A 24,856-nucleotide genomic window follows, 5' to 3' on the forward strand; every position below is an offset into this window, starting at 1 on the left:
AGCCCAGACGGAGGGGGGGGTGGGGTGTGTGCCGGGCTGGGGTCACCCGGGGCGGAGCCGCCAGTGCCAGGTTGGGGGATGCTGTCGTGGGGCCTAGGGCCCGCAGCTGGACGCGTGTCCCCGGGGGGCCGGGGCTCTGCGGGGAAGACTGTGCGGGGCGGCGAGGACCCGGGAGCGTTCCGCAGAGGTGAGCTGCGGTGCCCCCGGGCTCGGGGCGGAAGCTGGACCTGGAGGGGGGCGGGGGCTCGGGAGGAGCGACGGGGCGGAGCGTCGGGGCCGGGAGGTGGAGCCGCGGGGACGGGGCGGGGGGCGGGGTCGGGGGCGGAGCGTGGAGCTACGGGAAGCGGGGTGGGGGTGGGGCCAGGGGTGGAGGCACGGGGCGGGGCCGGGGTGGAGTCGTGAAGCCCAGGGAGGAGAGCAAGGGGTGGAGCCTTGGTGCCACGGGAGCGGGATGGGGGTGGAGCCATGGGGGGGTCGAAGGGGCGGGGCCGCAGTGGAGCTGTGGGGCCGCGGGGGCCGAGCCCTGGGGGGGAGGAGCCTCGGGGGCGGGGCCTGGGGTCGAGAGCAGAAACCCCGGGGCGCGATCCCGCCTGACCCAGCTGAGTGCAGCCGGAGACCCTGCTCACTACTGACCAGCATGTCCTTCGTCGCGGTGGCCGAGGATTCGGACTTCCCCATCCACAACCTGCCCTACGGCGTCTTTTCCACCCCAGGCAACGTGAGCTGCCGCACTCGGCCTCCGGGCGGGGACGGGAGGGTGCCGCCTCCGCTGGGACCCTCGCCCCGGTCCGGGAAACCTGTGGCCAGTGCCCACCAGGCAGGACACGGGTCTCTGGTTTCTCTGCTGGACGCGCCCCGCGGAGGGCCCCGAAGTCACGGGGTGGGGAAGGGCCGTGGTTCCCCTGATGGACGCGCCCCGCGGAGGCAGCCCCTTGTCCCAGGTCACTGAGGGCAGGAGGGAGTGAGAGGGGGCGGGTGGAGGCTTTGGGGCGGTCTCTGGAGGAGCCTCTGGCCCAGCGTATGTGCGTCCGTATGTGGGTCCTGGTAACTTTCTGGATGGGCACATCATTGAGCCTCTGGGCCTCAGTTTGTGGGGGCGTGTGCGGGGATTAAATGCGGAATGAACCTGCCGCTGGCTCTCCCAGGCTAGCAGAGCAAGTGCAGCTGTTGTTTTGTAGGGTTGTTTTAAGATTTTAATTTTTTTGAGAGAGGGAGAGAGAGAGCAGCGAGCTCGAGCACGAGATCGAGCACGGGAGGGGGGGGGGCGTTGGGGGCGTTGGGGGAGGAGCAGGGGGAGAGGGAGAAGCAGAGGCCGGTCTGATCAGGGAGACTGCTGTGGGGCTCAATGAGCTGAAGGCAGATGTTTAACCGAATGGGCCTTACAGGTGCCCCAATGCCCGATTAGTGCTGCTGAGCCGTGGAAGCCCCTGGTCTTACTGCTTCCTCCAGAGTCATGTCGGTTTGTTACCTGTCCCCTGAGACACTGTGTTATGGCCACTGTTCATCTCGCAGGGTAGATCCTTAAACTAGGATTGGGAAAATGTTGAGGTCCTCAGCATTTTTAGTAGCTTAGACTGATGAGTCCTTTGCTGGCCTTGAGCTAGAAGATGTCAAGTTAATCTCCCTCCAGCTAGAATTCTTTGAGCTCGAGGGTGGACTCCCGGGCATTCCCTTGCTGATCAAAAGGAGCCTTATGGACAGAAGAAGGAGCTTTCACTTAGTAAGTGTGGTCGGATTGGTAGAAAGAAATCTTTGAAAACTAGGGGTTTATCAGCAAATCTGCAAGAAGGTCCCTATGGAGGGACAGCAGGTTCCCTTGAATTTATTCACGGTATATTTTGCTCTGTAAACCACAGAAGCCCAGAATCTGCCCGCTCCCAGCAGTGTTCAGGAAATATTTGCTAAGTGAAGCTCCTGGCAGTCTGCCCCTTCCCCCAGTGCAGACCTTTGACCCCAAGTGACGGGCCTTCTGTGGGCCTGTGTGCAGCAAATGCATGGCCTACAAGAGGCCATGTGTGGTTTCACAATGGCCAGGCCTGAGCAAACATTGCAAGGCCCAGAAAGTTAACTCTTGGTCCCCTGGAGGGACAGGAATACAATGAGGCAGGTTAACCCTTGACCCATGTTAGCCAACCACACTCTTCCAAGCTCTAGGGCAGATGACTCCGGAGGACTCCGGGATGACCCCGGGATGACCGGGATGACCGCCCCTTGGAGGGTGGCTTGTGGCCTTTGGACCTGAACCCCTGCTGTTGGCCAGTTAGAATGTGCAAGGACAGCCACTGAAGAGGCTGGAGACAGAGTCCCTTCCCATGGCCTCTGAAAAGCACGCTGCCCCTCGGGCATTCTGGAAGGCTCAGGGCGTCCCCCTGGGGCAGACCGCCTGAAGCTGTCCTGCCCTTGGTGGACTTGGCAGGGTCGCGGCTGCCTCTCCAGATTGGTCTGCTCGTCAAGGCTCCTGTCATTCCTGCATTCATTCTCTCATTCAGGGAACACCTGAGAACCCCAACTCTGGGCCAGACTCTGGGAGGGGGTCGGGTATCAAAGACACAAGACACCCTCCCGCCATCTCAGGGTGCTTGGGTTTTGGTAGAACGCAGGAGGCTTTGTCTGTGAAGGTGGGAATGATGGCCTTGGCTATGGGGACGCCGCCTGTGGTGGTCTGCAGCCCCTGGCCGAGTGGTTAGACTCCCTGTAGTCTGGCCCTGCCTCTGCCCCAGGCACACTGGCTGCCATTCAGTTTCTGGAACATTCTAAGAGCATCTTGCTGCCTCGGGACCTTAGCAGGGATTGTCCCTTCTGTCTGGAATACTTTTCCTTCTACCCTGTGCGGGTCTAATTCCCTCCCCCTCTTCAGGACTCAGCCTCAGTGTCACCTCTCTGATCCGGCTCCCTGCTGCCCCCCCCAGCCAAACCTATAGCCCACGCCTTTGCTTCTGGACAGTTGGCACCCATTCTTCCCCTGTCCTCGGTGCTTGAGTGACCTTTTTGTCCTCCTGGTGTGGAGGTGAAGCTTCATAACTGTTTTTATCTGAATGGATGTCGGCCCTGTGGCCTCGAGATAAGAGATTTACAGACATGAATTGAACTCCCACAGCAAACCTGCCATTCCGTTACTGTCCACATTTCATGGAGGGGGACACTGAGGCTCTGAACGGGAAAGAGCCCTGCTGCAGGTCTCACAGCCAGTAAGAAGCAGAACTGGGGCTAGACCCCACGTGGGAGAGTTTCCCAACCCCATGCTTTTCTGTCTTCATCAGCCTGGGTGTGGGGTAAAGCTTTCCTCTGAACGTGGTCTGTGGGAGAGAATCTGGAGGCAATGCATGTGCTTTCTCTCGCAGTCAGACCCGTGGGCTCTCTCTTCCCAATCTGTCTCCCTCACATGAGGCAGGGGACCCTGGGCCCTGAGAGGACTAGGGACTCGTCCCAAAGGACAGGATGGTGAGTGACAGAGCGGTGGGGACTCGGGTCCTGGATCCTGGCCAGGAGCCACTTCTCATCCAGCACTAAAGAGTTCAACTCTCTGCATTTTTTGTTTTTAGTTTTTATTTTTTAAGAAGACTTCCTTTTTAAGCAATCTCCACACCCAACGTGGGTATCGAACTCACAACCCTGAGATCAAGAGTCACAAGCTCTACCGACAAAGCTGGCCAGGTGCCCCTTTCCCTGGCATTTAAAGTAGACAGACCCCTGTCCTCAGGTCACAGCTGGGCACACAAGGGCGCTCTGGGCTCGGCTTACAGCCGGGGAAGCTGGCCCCGCACTTGTCACCCGGTGTCGGAGGTTGCTCTCGCGTTGCCTCCTTCCTACCTTCAATGGGCCTGGGGCCAAGGTCAGAACATGGCTCCAAGGTCTGCTGTGCACACCCCACAGAGGGCGGCCACTGGGGTCCAGGAGCTCATCCATCATGTGCATTGCCATCTGCCAAAGGGGGAGGCTGGGGCCCGAGGAGTCAGAAGGGCCGCCTGGAAGGAGTAGCCAGGCCCCCGGGCAGGGCTGGGTCATGGTGTGGCTGTCGTCTGCCCCAGTCCCGGGGCCCAACGGGTACCAGGAGATGGCCACCTCCTCGAATCCTGCTGAAATGAGCGGCCAGTGAGGAGAAGGCCAGCCTGTCATCCCACCTCTAGGCTCTCTGGAGCTGAAATGGCAGAGCTGGCCACCCAGGAGAGCTGGGAGCTCGGCGGTGCTTGGGTCTCTGGTTCCTTGTTGACCAGCAAAGCTCAGGAGCAAGGGCCAGGAGTCAGAGCTGCAGCTGGGATTTTATGTCAGGGCCCACATGTTCTCAGCAGCTTGGCTTTGTGGTCCCTCATGACCTGACTCCATCCCATTTGAGCCAGAGCAGGCCTCTTTTATCCAAGCTCCTGGCCCTCAGCCCTGTGCCTGGGACACTCTGCTCTGCTGTGCAAAGAAATTCCCCTGAGGGAGGGCCTCAGTTAATCCCGGGAAATAATCCCGATGCTCAGTGAGGTGGTGAGCTCCTCATCACCAGAGGCATTCAAGCAGTACCCGAGGAACTTCCCTGGGGACTTGCCTCTGTAAGGGGCTTGGACTAGGCCTCTTGCACCTTCTCCTCTCCAAGGGATGTTGGATTTATTTCCCATTTAGTGAACATAGATTCTTTCCTTGTCCTGGAAGCAGAGAGGGTTGCCGGTTCTACCCGGGCAGAGATCCCTGGGGCAGTTCAGCCCACTGGGAGACAAAGGGAGTTGGGGACAGGCGCTAAGGACCCAGTTCCTCAGTCCCTCTCCTTAGAGGGCCATCTAGAGGGGGGCCCCAGGGGCTCCTGACTAGCCAGATTTTTCGGGTAAAGAATCACGCCTGCCAAGGCCTTCCCCAGCGCTGACGAAACGTCTCCCTTCCAGCCAAGGCCAAGGATCGGCGTGGCCATTGGTGACCAGATCCTGGACCTCAGTGTCATTAAGCACCTCTTCACGGGGCCTGTCCTCTCCAGACACCAGGATGTCTTCGATCAGGTAGGACACTGACGCGGCGCGTTGGCTGCATTTGTTACAGACGGCACCAGCCAGGAGTCAGTCTCAAGTCCACGGCCCTGTGGGGTGGACGTGACTTTACGGCCATGGAAATGGTCAGGTGCTGTGACGTCCATCTGTTCCATGGGTCAGGAAGGAGGACAGTGTTTATCGAGCATGTCCCATGTGCGGAAAGCTCCACACATGTCTCCCGTCCCTCTGGCGCAGGACTGGATCCTCGGTACCTGGTGGGGCTTTCATCGGAAATGAGCCACGATTCTCCCATGTCACGTGGCTACTAGGATCGGAGCCCCGAGACCATGGTGCCGCTGCTCTCACGGCGCCAGGGCTGAGAACTGCCCCGCGTAGGGGGTGGGGTGCGTGGGGACTGAGCCCCCGCAGATGGAGGGTATGCTTCTGGGACAGGAACACAGCCCCCTTCGGTGGTCCCTGGCAGCACCCAGCACTGTGGCTCCAAGGCTTTGCCAATCGTGTGCAAACCAGGGGTGGCGGGGGACACTTTCCCCCGGGGCCAGAGAGAAAGTCCTGGCTGTGTGAGGGCCCCGAAGGTGGCCAGCCCTCTCCCAGCCTCCCCCATGGGCCGTCCACCCTCTCTGTCCCCGTGCAGCCCACCCTCAACAGCTTCATGGGCCTGGGTCAGGCTGCCTGGAAGGAGGCGAGAGCGTTCTTGCAGAACCTGCTGTCCGCCAGCCACGCCAGGCTCCGGGACGACACGGAGCTTCGGAGACGGTGAGGGGCACGCGGATGTGACGTGGGCAGGTGGGGAGGAGGGGACCGTGCGGTCACGGCCATTGTGAGCCACCGCTGCATGCTGGCCGTGGGGCTCTGGGCCCACTGGGAGGCCTCACGTGCCTGGACTGGAGGGTCCTGGCTGGGTCTGACCCACTCCTGCATCAGCACCTTCCGCGTCCATGCGTGGCTCTCAGAGAAGGAGTAATTTGGCTTGTTTTCTAGAGAGGAGGCATCGTGGCTCTCACAGGCCCAGGCCCTCCCCAGGAGGCCTGCTGCAGCCTGCTCGGACCCTGGCCAGCCTGGGGTGCTGGCCAGAGACCAAGAGCAGGATTCCCGGGCTGGTTCGGTCCGAGCCTGCGGTGGACGGCTAGAGCAGGGACCCCCCCCCTCCCCTTTTGTGCTTGACCTTGAAGGCCCCGATTCTGTGTTACAGGGCGTTCACTGCCCAGGCTTCAGCTGTGATGCACCTGCCGGCTGCCATAGGTACGTAGGGTCCCTGCACCGGAGCCGCTCAGGGGACCAGGATGGCTGGAGGGCTGCCTGGCGGGGGTGGGAATGGGGCGGGGTCCAGGGCTCTACCCCTTGCCCTTCATGGACCCAGGCTAGTCTGAAAGCCAGAGCCCTCGTGGGGGGTTGCCGGCTGCCGGAATTTGCAGTTAGCACTGGCTCCCTTGACAGCAAATCGCTCTGTCCTCGAAGCCACAGGACATGCTCTCAGCTCATCTGTGAGTCTGAGTCGGGGGTTTGAGGAAAGAGGGTCCTGGAGAACCCCCGTCGGAGCCCCCGGCAGGGTGTCTGGTGGAGGTTTCAGTCGGCGAGTTGCCCTTGTGCAGACTCCCTTAGCTGAAGCAGAGAGAGGCCCTGCACACTCTGGGTGCTGGTGCCCCTGTTCCGGGCTTCGGGAACCCAGGACTGCGAGGCTGCGGCAGGCCTTGTGCTGTGCCTGCCCCGTTTGTCTCTGCAGCCTGCGTCCTCGCACAGCGTCCAGGGGGCCTTCCTGGTGGGGAATGTCCTTCGAAGGACGGGTCCGTGCGTCAGGCCTTACCCCCTCCTAGGGTGTGTGGGTTAAAGCAGCTGAAGGGGCAGAGCACAGTGCACGGGTCAAGCCGCCCGCCTCGCCTGACTCCGCAGCCGCCACTACCTTCCAAGGGCTCTCCTCCTCCTGCCGCCTGTGTTGCTCCTTTGGGCAGCTCCTGTGGGGGCAAGTCCCCGCCCCCAGTGAGGATGGGGCCTGCAGGACGGCTGCAGCCCGGCCCCCGCCGGCTCCTGAGACACCAGCCCCTCGGCCCTGCGCCCACGCCAGGCGCCTGCCGTCTCTCTAGTGCCACCTCTCCTGGAGGCTTCACGAAGACGGCCTCACGCTGCGCATGAGCCTTTCTGTCCATCCCAGCATCACCCGAACTCCTTCCCTGTGTCTCCTGGAGCCTTTACTTTTTGTTAAGGAGAAACGAGCTTTTCGTTAAGGCGGTCTTATAGAAATGGGTTTGAATTGGGGTAGAATACATGTAACACACAAGTTACCAACTGGGTGACGTTGGAGTGAACCGTTCATCGGCATCGTGCACACGACTCTGGCAGGGCCTCTGGAATCGCGTGCCTGTCCCGGGAGGGTGGGGCGTCTTCCTGTCCGCCACCTTTGCCAGCCCCCCGCCTGCGATCAGGATGTGGACTTACACCAGCTACTGAAGACAGACAGGCAGTGGGAGCTCTGCGAGGACCCCCTCGGGACCGCTGTGTGCTGGGCTCCTGCCAGGGCCCTGGTGGGGTCTCACGGCGGAGTACGCAGCCCTGAGTTCCTCCCGAGTGGGCGCAGGGACATGCGGCCGTCCCTTGTCATGGCTCAGAAGACGCCGTCTCACAGCGTTTTGAAGGATTACTGTTGGAATGTCTGCCGAGGGCCGCGGTGACCCCCGCAGGGGCAGGGGAGCACGTCCCTTTAGGGCTGTGACCGGGATCGGGATAAGCACTTATCTATGTATTTATTTACCAAAGATTCTATTTTTAAGTAATCTCTACCCCCCAACTCACAGCCCTGAGATCAAGAGTCATACGCGTACCCTCCCCGAGCCAGCCGGACGCCCACCATGATAACGCACTTTATTTGGTCATTTCGTGCCCTGTAGGGTGGGGCCTGGGTGTGACCTTTCTTGGTTTTGGTTACGGATTTCTTCTTCCCAAGAATCCCTCGGCCGTTACCTCTGGGGTCGGACGGTGAAGGCAGTGCGCCCCCTTCTCCGCCTCCGGGCCATAGAACCTGTGTCCTCCTCCTCCCCCTCCCCCTCTTCCTCCTTTCCTTGTCCCCCCCCACCTCCTTCCTCCCTCCCCTCCTCCACCCGTCCCTCCTCCCCCTCCTCCTCCTCTCCCTCCTGGATCAGTCCTGCCAGAAGGAGTGGGGGAAAGGTCCTCACAGTGTTGCTAGGGTTTGGGCCCAGACAAGCAGGGAGCAGGTGCAGCTCAAGCAGAGGCGCGGGGAGCAGAGCCCTGGGCCGGCAGCGGTGAGGCGGGAAGCCCCGGGAGGGGGAGGGTGTCCGTGGTCTCTTTCAGTCTTGGCTCCTTGCTCCTCGTGGTTCAGAACAAACCGTGAGTGAGGCCCATTTGTGCGGCACCTGGAGCCGGGCTTTGGACTGCGCGGCTGGGGTGTGCTCCCGGGGCCCGGTGTGGCCCAGACGCCTGGTGGTCCCGTCTCTGAGACCGACCCTCCCTGTGCCGGGCAGCCGGCCACCCTGGGGACCTCTCGTGTCTCCCCTGCAGGTGACTACACGGACTTCTACTCGTCCCGGCAGCATGCCACCAACGTGGGGATCATGTTCCGCGGCAAGGAGAACGCGCTGATGCCTAACTGGTGTGTCGGGGCCCGGGGCGCACCAGCGCACAGCCGGCCTTTCCCCTTCCAGCAGCCCGTTTTCCCAGGGTCAAGAAACCAGGGTGGGGTGGGGGACCCACCACGTCCCTCCTCAGAGGGACCGCCCCTCTGTCCTCCAGGCCCCTTCATCCAGAGAACAGGGGCCGGAGGTCCGTCCCCGAGCATGTGTGGCCCTTCTAGGCTCCTTCCTTCGTAAGCCGTGGATTACGGCTCTGTGGGCACGCCTCGCACCCTAGCTTTCTCCGTGCCTCAGGCGCACCCGTGCTCTTTGCCAAAGTGTGGTCAGCCCACAGCGTGAGCCGAGTTCATTTCTGGGATCCGCACGGGGGCTGCTGGTGTCTCCGAGGCTGGGACCACCGTTAGCCCCGTTTCGTGGGGCAAAAGCAGGCTGAGGAGGGTGCGCTTGCCCAAGGACAGACGGGGCCAGGGGCGGCTCCTGACTCCCAGGTCAAGGCCACGCCCCACTGGGAACAGGGAGCCAGATGCTGTGTTGTCCCCTGGGGTGGTAGGGGACGTCCCTCGGAATCGAGATGAGGGAGGACGAGGGACAGAGACAGCAGGTTAATGACCCAGAGATGTGCAGCGGCGAGGCCAAGGCCGCAGAGCAGGGCAGGCGAGTCCGGGCCAGACCAGGCTCTGGGGTACAGGCTCCCGGCCGAGGGGGGCAGCCGGGCCGTGTCCTCCCGCAGGTGGGAGCGAACGCGCCTCTCTCCCGTGTCGGAGGTGAGGCGGCCCACGGCTATGCCCTTCTCACTCTCTGCACGTGTCCTTTACCACGCGGGGTGTGGGTGCGCCCACCCTCTGACTCCCTTCCCCCAGGGGCCAGACTCTTGCCGGTTTCCCATACTCTCCCACACGTTCTGGCCTTCTCCCTGCCCGCTTCTCGGTGCGGTCCCTGCTCTCTCATTAGTCTGGAGGAACGTTCTGCAGGTCATAGACACGGACCCTTCGCTGTGGAGCAGGGTAAATCCTTCCTCCCGGCGTGGCGTCCTCTTACTTGGCTGTCTTTCCCCGCACAGAAGCTTTACACTCTCGTAAACTTGAACATGTCCGTCATCTTTTTAAATGACATTCGCTTTCCTGGGGTCCTGAGGCTTTATCCAGTCCAAGGACTTGAGAGATAGTCTGCTTTGCTCTGTGTACCTCCTGGAGCCTTATATGGCACAGGTTTAGACGTGCAGCCCACCTGGAATGTCCCTGTCCGCATGGTTCTGTCCTGTGGTCCTGGTTCTGCTTCCTGGACAGCCGTACGACTGCGCTAAACCGGTGGCTTCTGACGACAGACGTGGAGCCCTTGGGGCTCTGGGGGCCGGCCTGGGGCCGAGGTTCTAGCCAGGCTGTGCTCCCTTCAGAGCCCTCAGGGGACAGTCTGTGCCCTTGCTTCTCCAGCTCTGGGAGGCTGCAGCTGACCTCCAGAACTTTCTCATCTGGGACAGCTGAGTCCCCGTGAAGCACTAGCTCGCCGGCCCCTCCCCGGCTCTGGGTGCACCGCTGTCCGCAATGGCTCTGAAGCAGACTCGTGCCAGCCTTTCCGAGCCGGCAGCACGGTGTTGCTGCGGCTCCCCTGAGTCAGGGCGGGGGCCAGCCCCTCCTCCAGCGTTTGTGCTCACGGTGGTCCCTGTGCACGGCGTGTGTAGACCACACTGTGCTTACCCCTTGGCCCGTGGATGGATGCTTGGGGCGGCCTTTGGGCTTTGGAACCACGTGTATGTGTGTGCACTCCTTTTTGTTTCTGACTCTGGAAACTGTCGAAATCTCTTCTGTGGCGTGTAACGGTCGGCCTCCCCCCCCACCCCCGTCAGGCTGCACATTCCCGTTGGCTACCACGGCCGCGCCTCCTCCGTCGTCGTGTCCGGCACCCCGATCCGCAGGCCCATGGGCCAGATGAGCCCCGACGACTGTAAGTGGCCCCAGCGCCCGGGCCTCACTGGTGTCCGCTCCGTGTGCCCACGTGGCCGGTTCCATGGGCCCGGCCCCCACCACAGCCTCTCTCTCCTGCCGCCCTTCCAGCTAAGCCGCCCGTCTACGGCGCCTGCAGGCTCTTGGACTTGGAGCTGGAGATGGTAAGCCGGCCTCCGCCTCCGTGTGGGTGTCCCACCGCAGCCGCGCTCCGCGGGAGGGCCGCTCGGGCTCCTTCCCCTGCCTCCGTGTTCGTGAACTTGCGAAGGGGTGACCGGCCACGTCCCCCGCAGTCCCCACAGAGTCGCAAGGCTCTCGGGCGGATACGCCCCGAGTGAGGGAATCGGAGCGCTGGGCAGTGCTCTGGCGTTCTGTTCCTGAGTCACCAGCGGACGATGGACAAGGTGCCCTTTGACAGAGACACGCGGGGAGCAGGGTTAGAGAGTGATTGGCCGAGGCAGGCCCTGTATTTCCGCAGGAGCCAGGCGTCTGCCCCCGCTCGTCCCGCCTGTGTGTGTTCTGTATGGACGGACTCTGTGCGACGGGGTTGCCCCACCCAGCTCCCCCCGGCCCCACCCACCCGGCTGCGGAGCTCGGGCCCACGTAATGTCAGGACTGTGGCTGTTTCAGGCCTGCAGGTTCTAAATTAAGCTTTTTGTTTGAGACACTTGCAGAATGACACTCAGTTGTAAGAAATGACACGGAGAGCCTCTGAGCACCCTCCTCACGCTCTCCCCGGGGATCGCGTCCCGCATGGCGGCACCTACCGTCGTCTCCGCCCCCGGATGCTGGCATGCGTCCCCGAGCACCCCCCACACTGCAGGGCTGGGCACTCTACCAGGGGCGCTGAACTCTGGGAAGTCCCCACGGAGCGGGGAAGAAGACAGTGACAGGGGAGGAGCTGGACCAGGCGGGAAGACTCTGGCGCAGCTCTGTGGGCAGCGAGAGGGCAGGAGCGCAGCCCCGCGGGGGCACGCGCGGGCAGGTGGGCGGCAAGGAATTCCCACCTTCCCACTGTCGGCACCTGTGGTTTCAGGTGGCGTCCTGGGGACCTGTGAGTGTCCGAGACAGCAGGTGGAGGAGGAGGGGTTGTGGGGCCGCCGGGTGGGGCTGTGGGAAGCCAGGGCTGGCTGGAGGCAAGCTGGATCCCTGTCCCTCCGGTCCTGCCCTGTGATTCTCCACGGGTTCCACCCAGAGGCAGGAATGCGTGGGCACTTCCCTATAGCAAGGCCTTCCCAGCCAGCCCCCTGCTTCCTGCGGCAAGGGTGCCCTGCGGACCCCGAGAGGAGTGGGCCAGCCTGGTGGCGCCAGAGAGGCCGGGGGGAACAGGGTGGGTCTGAGGGGGCCTGCAGGCCGCCGCCCCGCCTGTGTTGGTCCTGTTGGCGGTGGACACCAGGCCCAGCGATGTGCGGAGACGGTGCAGGGTGGGGAGCACGGACGACCCACTCTCGGTGGTGCTAAGATTCTGCAGAAATTGGTGCCCCTGGTTTTTTAAATTTTTAAATCTCGATTGAAAGATTTGCTGTGTTGAAACACTGTCACAGAACAAATCAAACTGACAGGTCTTGCCAGTGTCACAGCCAGTTCTGTGTGGGTCTGACCACTGTTTTCCCCGTTTCTCCCTGTGATGATGTCTCGGGCTTCTGCTGGTTTCCCAGCACTGTGTTGGGGACGCCTCTGCAGAGGGGGAGGGTGGCGGGGTGGGGGCCGTGGGGGATGCCCTCTCTGGCCCTCCTGGCTGCGTTATGGAGGCCGGCTTCTGATATTTTGTGACACGATTATACACCCCGGGATTTCTGTCCCCCATAAGCCCGGCGTAGCTGTGATGCAGAAATGCATGTCGTTTCACGTCATAGCTGAACTGCAGCGTGGGGGGGTGGGTGCAGACCTGCAGGGGAAGGGGCACAGCGGCCTGGGGCTTGCTAGGGGTGGGGGAGCGGGGAAGTCACAGGGTCCAGGGCGGTCAGGAGGCCGTGGGTGGTCCCCACTCTCCCAGGGTGACCCACTGTCCGCTCAGGCACATTCGTGACTTAGAAATGCAACGGATTCATAGCCTACCTGGGTCCCCGGGGGCAGTCCTGGTCCCTGGCCCGGCTTGGAGACGCCTGACTCCGCCCTCCAGGCCAGTGCCCCCACTGATCAACTTCTCCCCCGCGTCAGGCTTTCTTTGTAGGCCCTGGGAACAACTTTGGAGAGCCGATCCCCATTTCCAGGGCCCATGAGCACATTTTTGGAATGGTCCTTATGAACGACTGGAGTGGTAATTACTGGGGAGGGCGCGTCCTGAGGCCAGGCTCCCTGTGCGTGCCCTGCTCTGGCTGAAGTCTGGGTACTGGCCGTGTCTCAGCAGCCGTGGATGGTTTCGGGGTCTGGTGCTGGCCAGAGGTTGGGAGCGTGGCTCGGGGGTCACGCAGACATCTCTGCTCTGGGTCCCGGGCCAGTTACCGCCCTGCTCTGATCTCTGGTGTTCCTGGAAGCTACCTGGAGACAAAACTGACATTTTTGAGCACCTCTGTGCCCAGGCCCCACCGGGTGCTGCAGCCCTGTGTGCCCCCGTTCACAGGGATGGGTTGGGGCTCAGACTAACTATAGTTAGTCGCTGGGCAGAGATTTCAGACTAAAGCAGCTCATTGTCGCAGCGGCTCCTGACCCCTGTGCCGAGTGTCTGAGTCCCCGCCTCCCTCCCACCCCCTCACCCCCGGGGAAGGATGAGCTTCCAGCTCCTTCCTGGGGGGATGCCTGCCTGCTCCTTCTCTTTGCTGTAATCCGGCACAGTGACCTCAAAGGACCTCTGTCCTTGGCCCTGAACGCTGTTGCCCGTGGTCCCCATGGTCCTGGGCAGCCTGGCTGGGGTCGGGCTCTGTCCGGTGCTCCTCGGTAGAGGGAGGACAGAGCCTTGGGGCCCTGCTCGGCCCTTCTTCTGCAGCTCGGGACATTCAGAAGTGGGAGTATGTCCCTCTTGGGCCGTTCCTCGGGAAGAGTTTTGGAACCACCATCTCCCCGTGGGTGGTGCCCATGGAGGCCCTCATGCCGTTCGTCGTGCCCAACCCGGAGCAGGTAGGTGTGGGCTCTGCGGGAAGCTGCCCCGCGGGGCCTCTGCCTCGCCGGCTGCTTGCCCACCAGCCGTCCACACTGTGGGCATCTGCAGCCAAGCTCGGAGCCCCCCGTGGACCCACGTGCTGGGGGACCCCTTGCTGTGACCCCAGGCAGGCCTGGCACCAAACATCCTGCCTGGGCTTTCCCCACTCCCCGCACAGCTCTTGAGGGAAAACACAGAATTCGGCACCCTTCGGAGTCCTCGGAGGCCAGCGGGCAGGGAGAGAAGGGGTCCTGCCCATGCCGCCACCTTGCACGACTTCGCCAAATTCCTCTCTGTGCGGTGGCGCCCCCTGGAGCCCAACTTGTAGAGTGCAGCCTGGAGCCAGCCTGGGTCCTGGTCTCAACCCCACTTTCCAGGCCTCCCGCCTTGTGACCTTTCCCTCCTGGACACTTGGCAGCCCCCCGCCCCTCCCCGCGCTCTGTCCCCTGCCTCCCATGTCTCCCCGAGGCCCGGATGCTCTCAGCCCTCTGCTGCCCCCGCAACTCCCTCCTGGGGCGCCGGCACCCGCACTGCCCTCCCGCACTCACATCTGTTGTGTTCAGAGCTTGGAGTCCCCCTGCGAGCTGATTCCTCGTGAAGCAGCCCCCCCGCGGCCCCCGCTGCATCCCTCCTGCCCCTCTCCTGTCCACCTTCCTGGGAGCCGGCCCTGCCCAACACCGTCTCCATGGGGCCTGTTACTTATTCGAAGTTTTCTTTTAAAGCAGGTCCCGGTTTCAAACTCAATGTATTTAGAAAAGGAAGGGTTTTTTGTTTGTTTTTGCTTTATATCCCTGCCTGTGTCACTAGCCAGCAAGTTAATCATAAAAAGAAACCCGTAACTGTTACAGTCACCCCACATTACTCGTGCGTTGCGAGTCCGGGGACACTGCGGTGGGTGGGCGGCCGTGTGGACTCCGTGGCCTGGCCGTGGGGCTGCCTCCACAGGGCCTGCTCCCTGGCTTTCTGGGGACAGTTCTGGTCTGACCCCTGTGCCCTTGAGCTGTGGGTGGTCTTCCCCAGGCTTCTTTCTTGAGCCTGGACTGTGAGACCACCCTGGTCCCTGCTGTGTAGGGGTCTCCTACCTGGGGGACTGGGGGGCCCCGTGCTGGGGGAGCAGGTGCTTGTACACTCTGGGGGCCCCCCAGGCCGGCACCATCTGTCAGCAGCCCCTGTACTGTGCTTGGCCCTCATAGGACCCCAAGCCCCTCCCGTATCTGCGCCACGACCGGCCCTACACGTTCGACATCAGCCTCTCCGTCGCCCTGAAAGGTACTGCCATGGAGTCGGGTGGTGTGTCCAAGGCCGAGGTGGGCTCAGGTGGCCGTGTGCCATTGCCCAATCGCTCCTGAGCCCCTGGGGGGCGGGGACGGGGCAGGGAGAGGGCAGCACCTGCTGCGGGGTGTCCTGCAAAGGGAGGAGAGGGATGGGATACCCCGTGCTCAGAGGACACCACAGGGGCCCACAGGGCATCAGCGGCCTGTCGCTGCCAGACGGCACGGAGTCCGGGTCCTCCAGCCTCTGCCTGAGTCCCCTTGCCGCCCGCCAGCCAGGACCCGCCCAGCCTCCGTGCACGCCCCACGCTCCATCCCGGGCCTGTTGGAAAGCCTGGCCCTGCTCTCTGGGGCCCCACAGCGGTCCCCCACACCCCACCCTGGGTCGGCTCCCAAAGCCTCGCAGGTGGGGCCTGCGTGCCCTGGAGGCTCTTCGTAGAACATTAGTGGCAGGTGTGGGGCTCTGCAGGCCGTGGCTCGGGCCCGCCCCGCCCCGCCCCTGCTCTGGGGCTCTGCCTCTGCGGGTCATGGCTGAGTCTGTCCGCCCCAGGGTGCCATCTGTCCTTTCATGTTACGCTGCGGCAAGATGAGGCTCAGAGAGGACAAGGGATTCACCCCAGGTCACTTCGGGGGCTACTGGCCAGGCTGAGAGGAAAACCTGGTGTCCTTGGATCTAGGCTGGTCTCTTCCGACCCACCGACCCTCTCTGGGGCCCATTTCTGTCTTAGGCTCATCTGTCTGCCTAGAAACATCCAGGGGAATGCCCAGTGGGGGACGGGATGATTATCAAGGAGGCGTGGTGTCCAGAGACAGAGAAAGATCTAGAGGGAGAGGACCGAGCTCAGGGATGGCTTCCAAGACGCCGTCCCTGCCACAATCCTGAATGTGGTGTTCTCACGGCCCCAGCTGGGATCTGGGTGACAGGTTTGGCCCAGGGTAGGCATGGGGACCCTGACCTGACCTCGGCCAAAGAGCACACCTGTTCTGTGCAGTGTCAAAGGGGAAGCCAGGGCCAAGGTTTCTGAGGGAGTAAAGGGTTTTCTAGGTGTGAGCACGGCTAATGGCCTGGGGTCCCGGCCTGGTTCATAAATCCTGCTGACGTACATCGTGAGCCTGGCGCTGCCCGTCTTGGGGAGAGGCAGACAGGCTCCGACCTGCACACAGTGTCCCGGCGCTCGCCTCCGGGCAGGTCCCCGCTCCGATGTGCTGTGAGCTGCCTGTTTCACGGGCCACAGAACCGCTTACCTTATAAGTGGTCCCCCTCCCTGATCCAAGGAGTCACGTCCCCTTGTTGACACTGCTTGTGTTTCCAACAGGAGAAGGAATGAGCCGGGCAGCCACGGTGTGCAAGTCCAATTTTAAGGTGAGCTTTGAAGCCGGGCTGACCGCTTCTTGGAAGGGTGGGAGGTGGGGTCATCCTTCCGGGAAGGAACCGGAGGCTTGCTTCCATGCTGGGATACGGTGATGGCTCAGTGCATGGGGCTGGAGCTTCTGTGGCCCTATTCCTTTCCAAAGAGACCACGAGGCCATGGAGACCCCTCCAGATATAGACCATGTGGACATGACTGGTGATTTCCTTGGGGGAGTGATCGATGTTCATGTAAGGGTCCATGGGCTTCTTCTGTCCTGGCGGGGAACGGATTGATCCGAGCGACTTCCACCTGCTTTAACCGAGCTTCTCATCGAAGCGGAACACACACGCAGGAAAACCTAGACATTCAGAGTCAGCATCCCTGCATGGCCAGCAGCCGGGCTGGGGAACGGGAGATTTGCAGGCCCTCCACGGCCCCCCCGCCACCTCCAGTCATGTCATCTCACCCCTCCCCCCGCAAGGGGACCGTGAACTCAGTCTGCTGTTCAGTTTTATGGAATCGGAGGGTACAGCGTGCGCTCTCTCCCCTCCGGCTTCCCTTGCTCCCGAGTTGTGGCCGTGCGGTTGGGCCGGGCGGCTGGTCCTCGTGGCGCTGCCGTCTGCTGTGGTCCGTTATTGTAGGTCCACCGGACTTTCTGTCTCCGGAGACAGCCCAGCACCGGTTCTCCGCTCCATGCTTGGTGGACGCATGTGTTGTTTTCCTCTGGGGCGAGGACAGACTCCCTGGGAACAATCCAGTACAGAAATGGGTGCGCGGGCACTTTCCGGTGGGGTGTGTCCAGGAGCGCCGCCGCTGGCTCGCACAGCCCATAGGTGTCTATACTCAGACGTGGTCCCCAGGAGCTTGAGGCAGCCTGCACACCCCCCGTAGCCTGTCCTCTCCCGGCGGCCGTTCGCTGCTCGTCCTGCCCGGTGGGGCTGCCCTGCACCTTGGCCCTCGAGCTGCTCCAAGCCCTGAGCGAGGCGTTTGCGTCTCGCTAGGGAGTCACACAGCTGGGCACCTTTTCATGTGTTTTCCGAACACGTGAGCATTCTCCGAGCAACAGAGTCCTGCCTCCTGTAGTCTCCCTTCTAACGGGGCCTTGTTCTGGGCTCCTTAGGCAGCTCAGACATCAGGGGGCAAGAGCCCATTCCAAGTTCTCCTGCATCTGGACGTGTGGTTCCAGGAGCGGCAGATCTCAGCGGCTGTGGGCGCGGAGAGGCGTGGGCGGGCACTGCCTCTGAGCATCTGGATGGCCCCGTGTCCTCGGCCCCCTTCCCCAGGCGGAGCCCCCTTCTTGTTCCTTCGTTCCCAGGCCCGGCTGACATCCTGCTGGCTCTGAGCTTCAGAGCCAGGGAGACAGGGTAGACACGGAGTATGGGGGCGGGGGTAGGCAGAGAAGCCTCTGCTTGTTGAGGTTCAAAAGCACACCAGCTCGGGACCCCAGGGTATTCACAGGGCAGCAGGCAGATGGGCAGGTTGTAGACTGAGTATCTGAGCAGGGAGAAGGTCGGCCTTCTTGGAGAAGGCTGGCTGGGGATGCCTGAGGGAGCAGGGGAGCTGAGGCCAGAGCACAGCCAGGATCGAGGGGAGGGGGGACCCCGGGAGGACAGCTCGTGGTTGTGGTGAATGACCGGGGTGAGCTGGTTGGGGCACCGGGAGAGAGCCCAGGGGAGGCCGTCTGTCATGGGTGACTGTGCAACTGCCAACCAGGAGACTGGGTTGAGCCACCTCCCTGTCCCCGTGTCCCTGCCCACTTCCCTGTCCCTGTGTCCCTGCCCACAGCACATGTATTGGACAATGCTCCAGCAGCTGACCCACCACACCGTCAACGGCTGCAACCTGCGCCCTGGGGACCTGCTGGCTTCTGGAACCATCAGCGGGCCGGTGAGTCTCTGAGCCTTGGGCGCTGCCTGCATAGACAGCCCACTCTGCACACAGACCTGAGGCCCTGAGCATGTCCTGCGGAAGGAGCTTCCCCCAAACCCCGGGGCCGCATCTTACAACTCCTCCTTCTACAGCTTCATCTGGGGTGCGGTGCATGAGGGGTTTCCTTGCCAGGTGCAGACCTAGAGACATTGTCTCCTCTGCTTGGGGGACAGAGTGACACATGGGGGGAGTCAGGGAGTGGCCGTGGCGTCTGGCCGTCACCGGCTCATGTGCACCTTCCCAGGATGAGATGGCCCCTCTTTGATTGCCCCGGGCCCCCCGTGCCACCATGAGCCCGTGGAAGAGTCATAGAACCTTAGGGGATGGTGCCTATGCCTGTCGCTTCCTGCCGGGTCCTGACCGCAGCCCGCGGGGCGATGGGAAATCTCTTCCCAGTGGGAGGGCGTCGGGCATGGCAGCATCTGGGTTCACTCACTGCAGCCCCTGGGGTGGGCAGAGGCCTGGGCACCCTGTTCTAGTGCTGCCCGAGTTCCGAACAATGCCAGCAGGGCACGGGGCAGAGGTCCCACCGAGGCAGGGTCTTTGAGGGGCACAGCACCCTGTCCCTGCCCGGGGCTCCTCGGCTTTGCCAGGCGTCCGCTCTGCCCCCAACACGCTCACCAAGATGTAAGTACATGTGAAGCTTCCCTCCCCTTGCTGCGACGAAGGAGCCGGAGAGCTTCGGGTCCCTGCTGGAGCTGTCGTGGAGGGGAACAAAGGCCATTGACCTGGGGGACGGACACACCAGGAAGTTTCTACTGGACGGCGACGAAGTCATCATAACAGGTGAGGACGGCCCGGCCTCACAGTTCTGTGCGTCTCCCCCTGGCCTGCGGGCCCTGTTTCGGCCGCACTGCGCTCCAGGCGGGCCCAGAAACCCTCCGTCTGATCTCATCCCCGCTCTGGCTTTCCCAGGCCACGTCTGCTTCTCGTGACCTTGCCCCCAGCCCCGGGGCACTGGGGACTTTAAACCTCAGATCCCGGGACCGGAAAGACCCCGGGAGTCCCACTCTGCCTCCCTTCCTCCTGAGCAGAACTGGGGAGCAGTGGCAGGCCCCCGCGGGGTTCTGGGCTTTCCAGTGCCGGGACCCCGTGTCCTGTGACCCGGCTGAGCCAGGCCGCTCTGCCCGCCAGATGTTAGCACTCGAGGGGAAGGCCCCGCGATGGCCAGCAGTGCCCTCTGTCCCGAGTGCACCCCAGGTCCCACTGGCAGTGTGACCCTCACCAGGTCCTTGACCCTCCTGGAGTCTGCTGCCTCGTCTTTATTTAGGGACATTTTATAAGATTTCATGTGTCTGTTGGAGACAGAGATCATGAGAGGGAGAAGGTCAGAGGGAGAAGCAGGCTCCCCACTGAGCAGAGGGCCCCGTGCGGGACTGATCCCAGGACCCGGAGATCATGACCTGGGCCGAAGGCAGATGTTGAATGACTGAGCCCCCAGGCACCCCTGTTCCTTCGTTCTCACACACCTGCTGTGAGGCCCGTTCTGGGGTCCAGTCATGAGTAAGGCAGATGCAGGGTCTGGTCTTCGGGAGCCCCTGGCAGGGTTAAATCGCTTGCCGGGGGCCTCGCTGCCAGTAGGTGCTGGGACGGAGGTCCCCATGCGGGCAGTTCTCGTCGGGACCCTGACTCACTCCGAAGCCCTTGTTTTCCTTCTCAGCATCGCGCGTCTCTCCAGACCCGTGTTTGAGAACGCTCGCGTGCGGGTCCGTGGGCACGCCCAGTGCCGGTGCTCACACGCCAAGTGCCACATTGTCGCCCTACTTCCTTGGCCCCGTCCTCAGGCCACTGTCTCTTCTGTGGGCTGCCTCTTGACCCCATTCTGTGGGTACAGGGTGCTGAGCGGCCTTTCAAAGCCTCACGCCCCCTCTGTGCAGCTGCCCGCCCCAAGCCACCCCTCCGTGCTGGGACTGCCGGCGTGTGTCCGGCCGCTGCGTCTGTCCTGCCGCTGGACACCGGCCTCAGGTCTGCGCTCCCGTCCCCCGTCTGCTCCGGGCCGCCTCCTGGCTCCCTGGGGCCTCTTGCTTCCAGTGTGCACCTGCCGCCCCTCTGATGCTGCCCTGCCCTTGGGGGAGCCCCATCGGACACCTGTGTGCCCGTGGGCTCCCATCTCGCTCAGCCCCGGTCGTGCCCTTAGGACACCGGATTCTGGTTAATTGTGTGCGTGTGTGTCCCGGCTGGAGTAGCAGCCTGGATTCCTTCCTCGGCTGCTGTCACAGATGGCCACACACCTGCTGGCTTAAAACACCAGAAATTCACTCTCTCCCAGTTCCAGGGGGCAGAAGTCTGCAACCCAAGTGTTGGCAGGGCACCCTCCTTCTAGTGGCTCTCGGGGAGGACCCGCTCCGGCCTCAGCCGCCTGCTGGTGGCTCCCGGTGCCCCCCCGCGGCCACATCCCTCCACCCTCTCCATCCGTCCTCACCCGGATTCTTCCGCGGCTCCCGTCTCAGTGACGCGCTCGCGATGGCCTTTAGGGCCCGCTGGGGTCATCCCCGCATCCAGGACCCTAACTTACTCACGCCTGCAGAAAGTGCGGTGTGAGGGGCGGTCCGGGCTCCAGAGCTGAGCACCCGAGTTCTTTGGGGTCGTGGGTCAGCCGATTCCACGGTGCTGCCAGGGCTGGCGGCGGGCCCGCGGGTCTCTGCAGGCTGACTGTGTGCGGACGCACAGCGGGAGTCGTGCGCTTTCGCTTGAGTAAGCGATGCGGAGCTGGTAGAGAAGGTGCAGGCAGAGCTCGGGCCTCACCGTTCCCCATGGCCCCGTCACAGCCGGACTCCAGCTCCGCGGAGGTTTGCTGAGAACCTGCTACACCTACAACCCTGTTGTAAGTGCACGCCGCCTGGACTCCGTCTTACACTCACGGGAGCCCCCGGCCCAGGACTCCTTGCCCCGGGTTATAGAGCAAAGAGCTCAGGTTGACAGCCGGCGGGTTGCTTGCTGGCGGGAAGCTGGGGTGCAGCACCGGTCCTCTCCGTGGCCGTGGACCTCTCTGTGGCCACGGTCCTGTCTGCGGCCAGTCTTATCTCCAGGGTTTCTTTGATGCTTCTGGACCCATTGCAGGCCCTTGGCCCTCCCTTAGTGTCTAGACACCAAGCCCGAAGTGTTTTCTGGAGTTCTGGGTGGGGAGGGAGTTGGAATGGGAGAGGAGGGGATGGCAGCTTCAGCTCCCTGTCCCTGCCCCGGGGCCCCCACCAGCCATCAGGCAGCGGCACCAGCCAGGGGCCCATGTGGCTGTGGGAGGGTCTCAGCCCCCATCGGTGCAGCCACACCACTCCCTTGCAGCCCTGCAGCTCAGGCTGTGCGTCTGTTTGCTCTCCACTCTTGCTCCGCGGCTCCCCCAACCCCCGTGAGCCCCGCAGACGGTGTCCATCCTCGTGCTCCCTCCGTGGCCCACTTTTGGGCGAGGAGGCCTCCCCCGTCCATGGACCATGCCCCGCTGTTGTTCCCCCCCGTGTCCCCTGGCCCCCAGAGCCCCATCCCCTGCAGGATCTCCTTTCTTCCGGTGTTGATACAGACTCTTCCCTGGTATCTATTACCTTGGACCGTTTCCCCAGGGACATAGAGAAGGAGAACGTGACGTGTGGAATCAGCCCCATCCTGAGCCCGACGCTCTTGGGGGCAATCTTGACGTCAGACGCAGAGCTGCACGAGGAACACAGCAGCGCGGTGGTTTACGGGGCGGGGGCCGCGGGCCAGGAGCCGCGTGTTCCCCACACGCATCGCCACCGGGGCTCCCGCGGTGCCGTTATTCTGGTTTACAGAGAAGCCCTTGGAGGTCACGGGCGGTCAAGGACTTGGACCAGAGCCACACGGTGTGCAGGTGGCCGTCCCAGAATGCAGCCAATGGCCTTGGGACACAAAGCCCACCACTGTCGCCCTCCGCAAAGGTCGCAACCCTCCCCCATCTGCTTTCTGAGGTTGTTTCCTATGGTTTGGTTCTGTGCCGTGATGCGGTTGGGCCCTCCTGACGCTCCGGTGGCAGAGAAACCCCTGGTTTCAGGCCCGGCGCTGCTCCCTGAGGCTGGTCCCACACCCCCTGGGCTCTGCTGTCGGGGACAGTGTGTGCCGGCAGGAGCGGCCTTCTGGGAAGCTGGGGGACTGGGCTGCACCATGGATTTGTACCCCCATTGGTGGGATGGAGCGGAGGGGAGTGGGCCGCAGCTCAGTGTCCAGGGAGGGCTGGGGAGGTTTAGCCCTTCCAGAGAAGGGGGGGGTAATGCTTTCACCTTCGCTCTCAGAGTTGGTGGTGGCAGGGGAGAGGCAGGGGAGCTGGCTCTGACCTCTCGGGTCCCTCTACCCCTGCATGGACACACCTGTCCCAGCTTCTCCTCTCTAGACCCGGGAGCAGCATCCTGGGGGCTTGCGGATGCTCTGGGGTACCTCCCCGGCTGGGTGTGGCTCCTTTTGTCCTCTGGCCCCGTGGGCTCAGCCAGGACAGCTCTGCCCTCAGGACATCCCGCAGGTCCGCAGATAACTTTGGTTGTCGTGAGCAGGAGTCTGAGATGCCGCTGAGCGTCCCGGCATGCACAGCCAGCCTCGCTAGTGGGGCCACCCGGCCCACGCCGTCAGCAGCCCTGTCGGGGGGAACCCATCTCGGCCACCTGCTGTGCAGTGTGGGGTGGGAGGGTGTGGCCGGCCTTGCCCACGGGGACGGCTGGTGGGGAAGGGAGATGATGGAGTCATGGTCTGTGTCCAGGAGGTGGGTGGTGCCCTCGTGGGACCAGGGCAGGGGCCGTGTGACGGACCGAGTCAGGAAGGAGGAGGGGCGTCAGTCCCTGCGGCTCGCCAGGAGGAAGGCCCTCGGAGGAGGCTGCCGTTCTGACTTGGTCGCTTTGATGTTTATGTTTTCTCACGGGTGCTGGACCCTTGTCTCCTCGTATCCAGGAGGCACCAGAAGGCACAGCCCCAGACTCGGAGCCTCTCTCCAGCAGGTGGGGGTGTCTGGCGGTGGGTTGGTGTGACTCAAGGTCATGGCCAGCCCCTGCGGGAGCCCCTGGCGCCACCCCCTCACCTGCTCTGGCCTCCAGGAGGCCCAGGGCCTGGGGGGAGGCGATGCAGGCTGAGTGGCCTGGGCCGAGGCCTGACCGTCCTAAGTCTGGGCGTTTCCATCCGCCTTCTCTCTGGGGCTGCCCCCGGGGTCTCTTTAAAACACAGCTGTACTGTCATGTCTTGCTGGAAACTCCTCCGTGAGCTGCAGTGGCCTCAGAATCAGGCTCAGAGTCCTTAACACGGCTCGTCAGGGCTCCCTGTAGTCAGCCTCTCTGGGGCTCACGCGGCAACACACGCGCCCTCGGCCTGGGGCTCCGTGCCGCGCAGCACTGTCCCCGCGGTGGTGAGCTCTTACTGGCCCTTCAAATCCCAGCTCAGATGATCCCGGCTCCTGCACGCTGGCCTCTCGGAACCGCACACACCGCGCCCTCTCACTCCCATCTAGCCAGGCATCCCCGCTCTCCAGATGCCTCCTCCTACAGCCTTTCCCTCCTCCTGTAGAAGTGGGATCGGAGGCTGAAGCCCACGTCGGTTGAACCTCAGGCGTCTGTGGGACTCAGACAGTGTGGCCTCTGGTGCATTCGCAGACCTGGGCTTTGAACCCAAGCCCCCTTGGGGGAGGGGTGGCCCCACAGGAAACCTGCGGAGCCTGTGCTGTGCCCTGATGGCAGGCGTGCCTGGCTTGCCTCTCAGTCTCCCTGTGGCTCTGCTCGGCTTCTGGGGACGGCTGTTCTAACGTTGAATATATGTGTTTGTCATTCCTGCGTTGGGCCCAGCGGACTGGGCTCGGGCTGTGCTCCCCCCGAGCCTGGCAGCCTCGTGGCTAACCCTGTCTTTCTCCATCCCAGGACACTGCCAGGGGAACGGGTACCGCATCGGCTTTGGCCAGTGTGCCGGGAAAGTGCTGCCCGCCCTCTCGCCCGCGTGACCGTCTCTGCGTTGCTGGACGTGAGGAGCTCTCCACCCTGTCTGGGCGTCTGCGGCCGTCCGTGGGGCTGTGGGCCTGGTGCTTCACGCAGGGGTGAATAAAGCCCGTGTGCTCGGCCTTCCCACTCTGTGCCTGTGCCGTCGTGGTGTGTGAGCATCACTCGTGCCCTTCATCTGCTCCAGGGGGCTCCTGAGAGACACTATTCTGTTTCCTCATTCTTGAGTGATGCGCATCCTTGTCCTTCCCATCACACGTCCCCTGGGGCGCGGAAGAGAGTGGCGCCTGCCCTAGTTAGGGTCCTCGGAGAAACAAACAGGAAGATACCTAGGTGTACAGAGATGTGGCTCGTGTGATTGTGGAGGCTGACAAGTCCACAATTTGCAGGGCGGGCCAGGAGGCTGGAGACCTAGTGAAGACTTTGAAGGTGGTGTGGAGCAGAATTCCCTGCTGCTCTGGGGAGATCGGGCCTTTTTCTCACGAGGCCTTCAACTGATTAGATGAGGCCCACCCACATTATGGAGAGTTTTACTCAAAAGTCCACTCACTCAAATGCTAATCTCACCTGGAAAACGCCTCCGTAGCAACATCTAGACCAATGTTGGACCAAACATGGCCCAGCCAGGTCGACACCTAAAGTCGTCACAGCACCCCATAAACCCAGTATTCCTTGGGGGCTCACTCATGAGGGTACGTGAGGTAAGGACTTGGTCCACGGGCTCTGTGGCTGTCTCAGCACATTATAAGCCTTGGGCAGAGCCCCCAGGTTGTGGACACACACGCCCGAACTCAGACCAGAAAAGGGGCTGGTGGTTCACTTTGCTTC

General features: G+C 62.8%; 1 protein-coding gene across 2 annotated transcripts; it reads left to right on the top strand.

Annotated features, from left to right (window-relative positions):
* Positions 1-526: 526 nt before the first annotated feature.
* Positions 527-24,162, top strand: FAH (fumarylacetoacetate hydrolase). Of its 2 annotated transcripts, none has more exons than XM_032341918.1 (14): positions 527-718; positions 4,863-4,973; positions 5,599-5,720; positions 6,157-6,206; positions 8,475-8,565; positions 10,389-10,486; positions 10,597-10,649; positions 12,646-12,745; positions 13,412-13,542; positions 14,758-14,833; positions 16,152-16,198; positions 17,973-18,074; positions 18,785-18,913; positions 18,994-19,319. In XM_032341918.1, the coding sequence occupies exons 1-14, from the start codon at positions 638-640 to the stop codon at positions 19,003-19,005; spliced, it is 1,203 nt and encodes a 400-aa protein (XP_032197809.1). In that variant the 5' UTR covers positions 527-637; the 3' UTR covers positions 19,006-19,319. The 2 variants fall into 2 exon arrangements, with proteins under 2 accessions (XP_032197809.1, XP_032197808.1); XM_032341917.1 differs by lacking the exon at positions 18,994-19,319 and adding an exon at positions 23,954-24,162 and having other exon boundaries at positions 528-718; positions 18,785-18,902.
* The last annotated feature ends 694 nt before the right edge of the window (positions 24,163-24,856 follow it).

The sequence above is a fragment of the Mustela erminea genome, chromosome 5 (assembly GCF_009829155.1).
Source record: "Mustela erminea isolate mMusErm1 chromosome 5, mMusErm1.Pri, whole genome shotgun sequence".
In the NCBI taxonomy this organism is placed as follows: domain Eukaryota; kingdom Metazoa; phylum Chordata; class Mammalia; order Carnivora; family Mustelidae; genus Mustela; species Mustela erminea.

Bases quoted from the DNA above. Each gene is read 5' to 3' on its own strand.
- FAH (XM_032341917.1), top strand. From the start codon at position 638: ATGTCCTTCGTCGCGGTGGCCGAGGATTCGGACTTCCCCATCCACAAC. The intron at 10,650-12,645 runs GTAAGCCGGCCT...CCCCCGCGTCAG, and splicing joins TGGACTTGGAGCTGGAGATG to GCTTTCTTTGTAGGCCCTGG. The intron at 18,075-18,784 runs GTGAGTCTCTGA...GCTGCGACGAAG, and splicing joins CTGGAACCATCAGCGGGCCG to GAGCCGGAGAGCTTCGGGTC.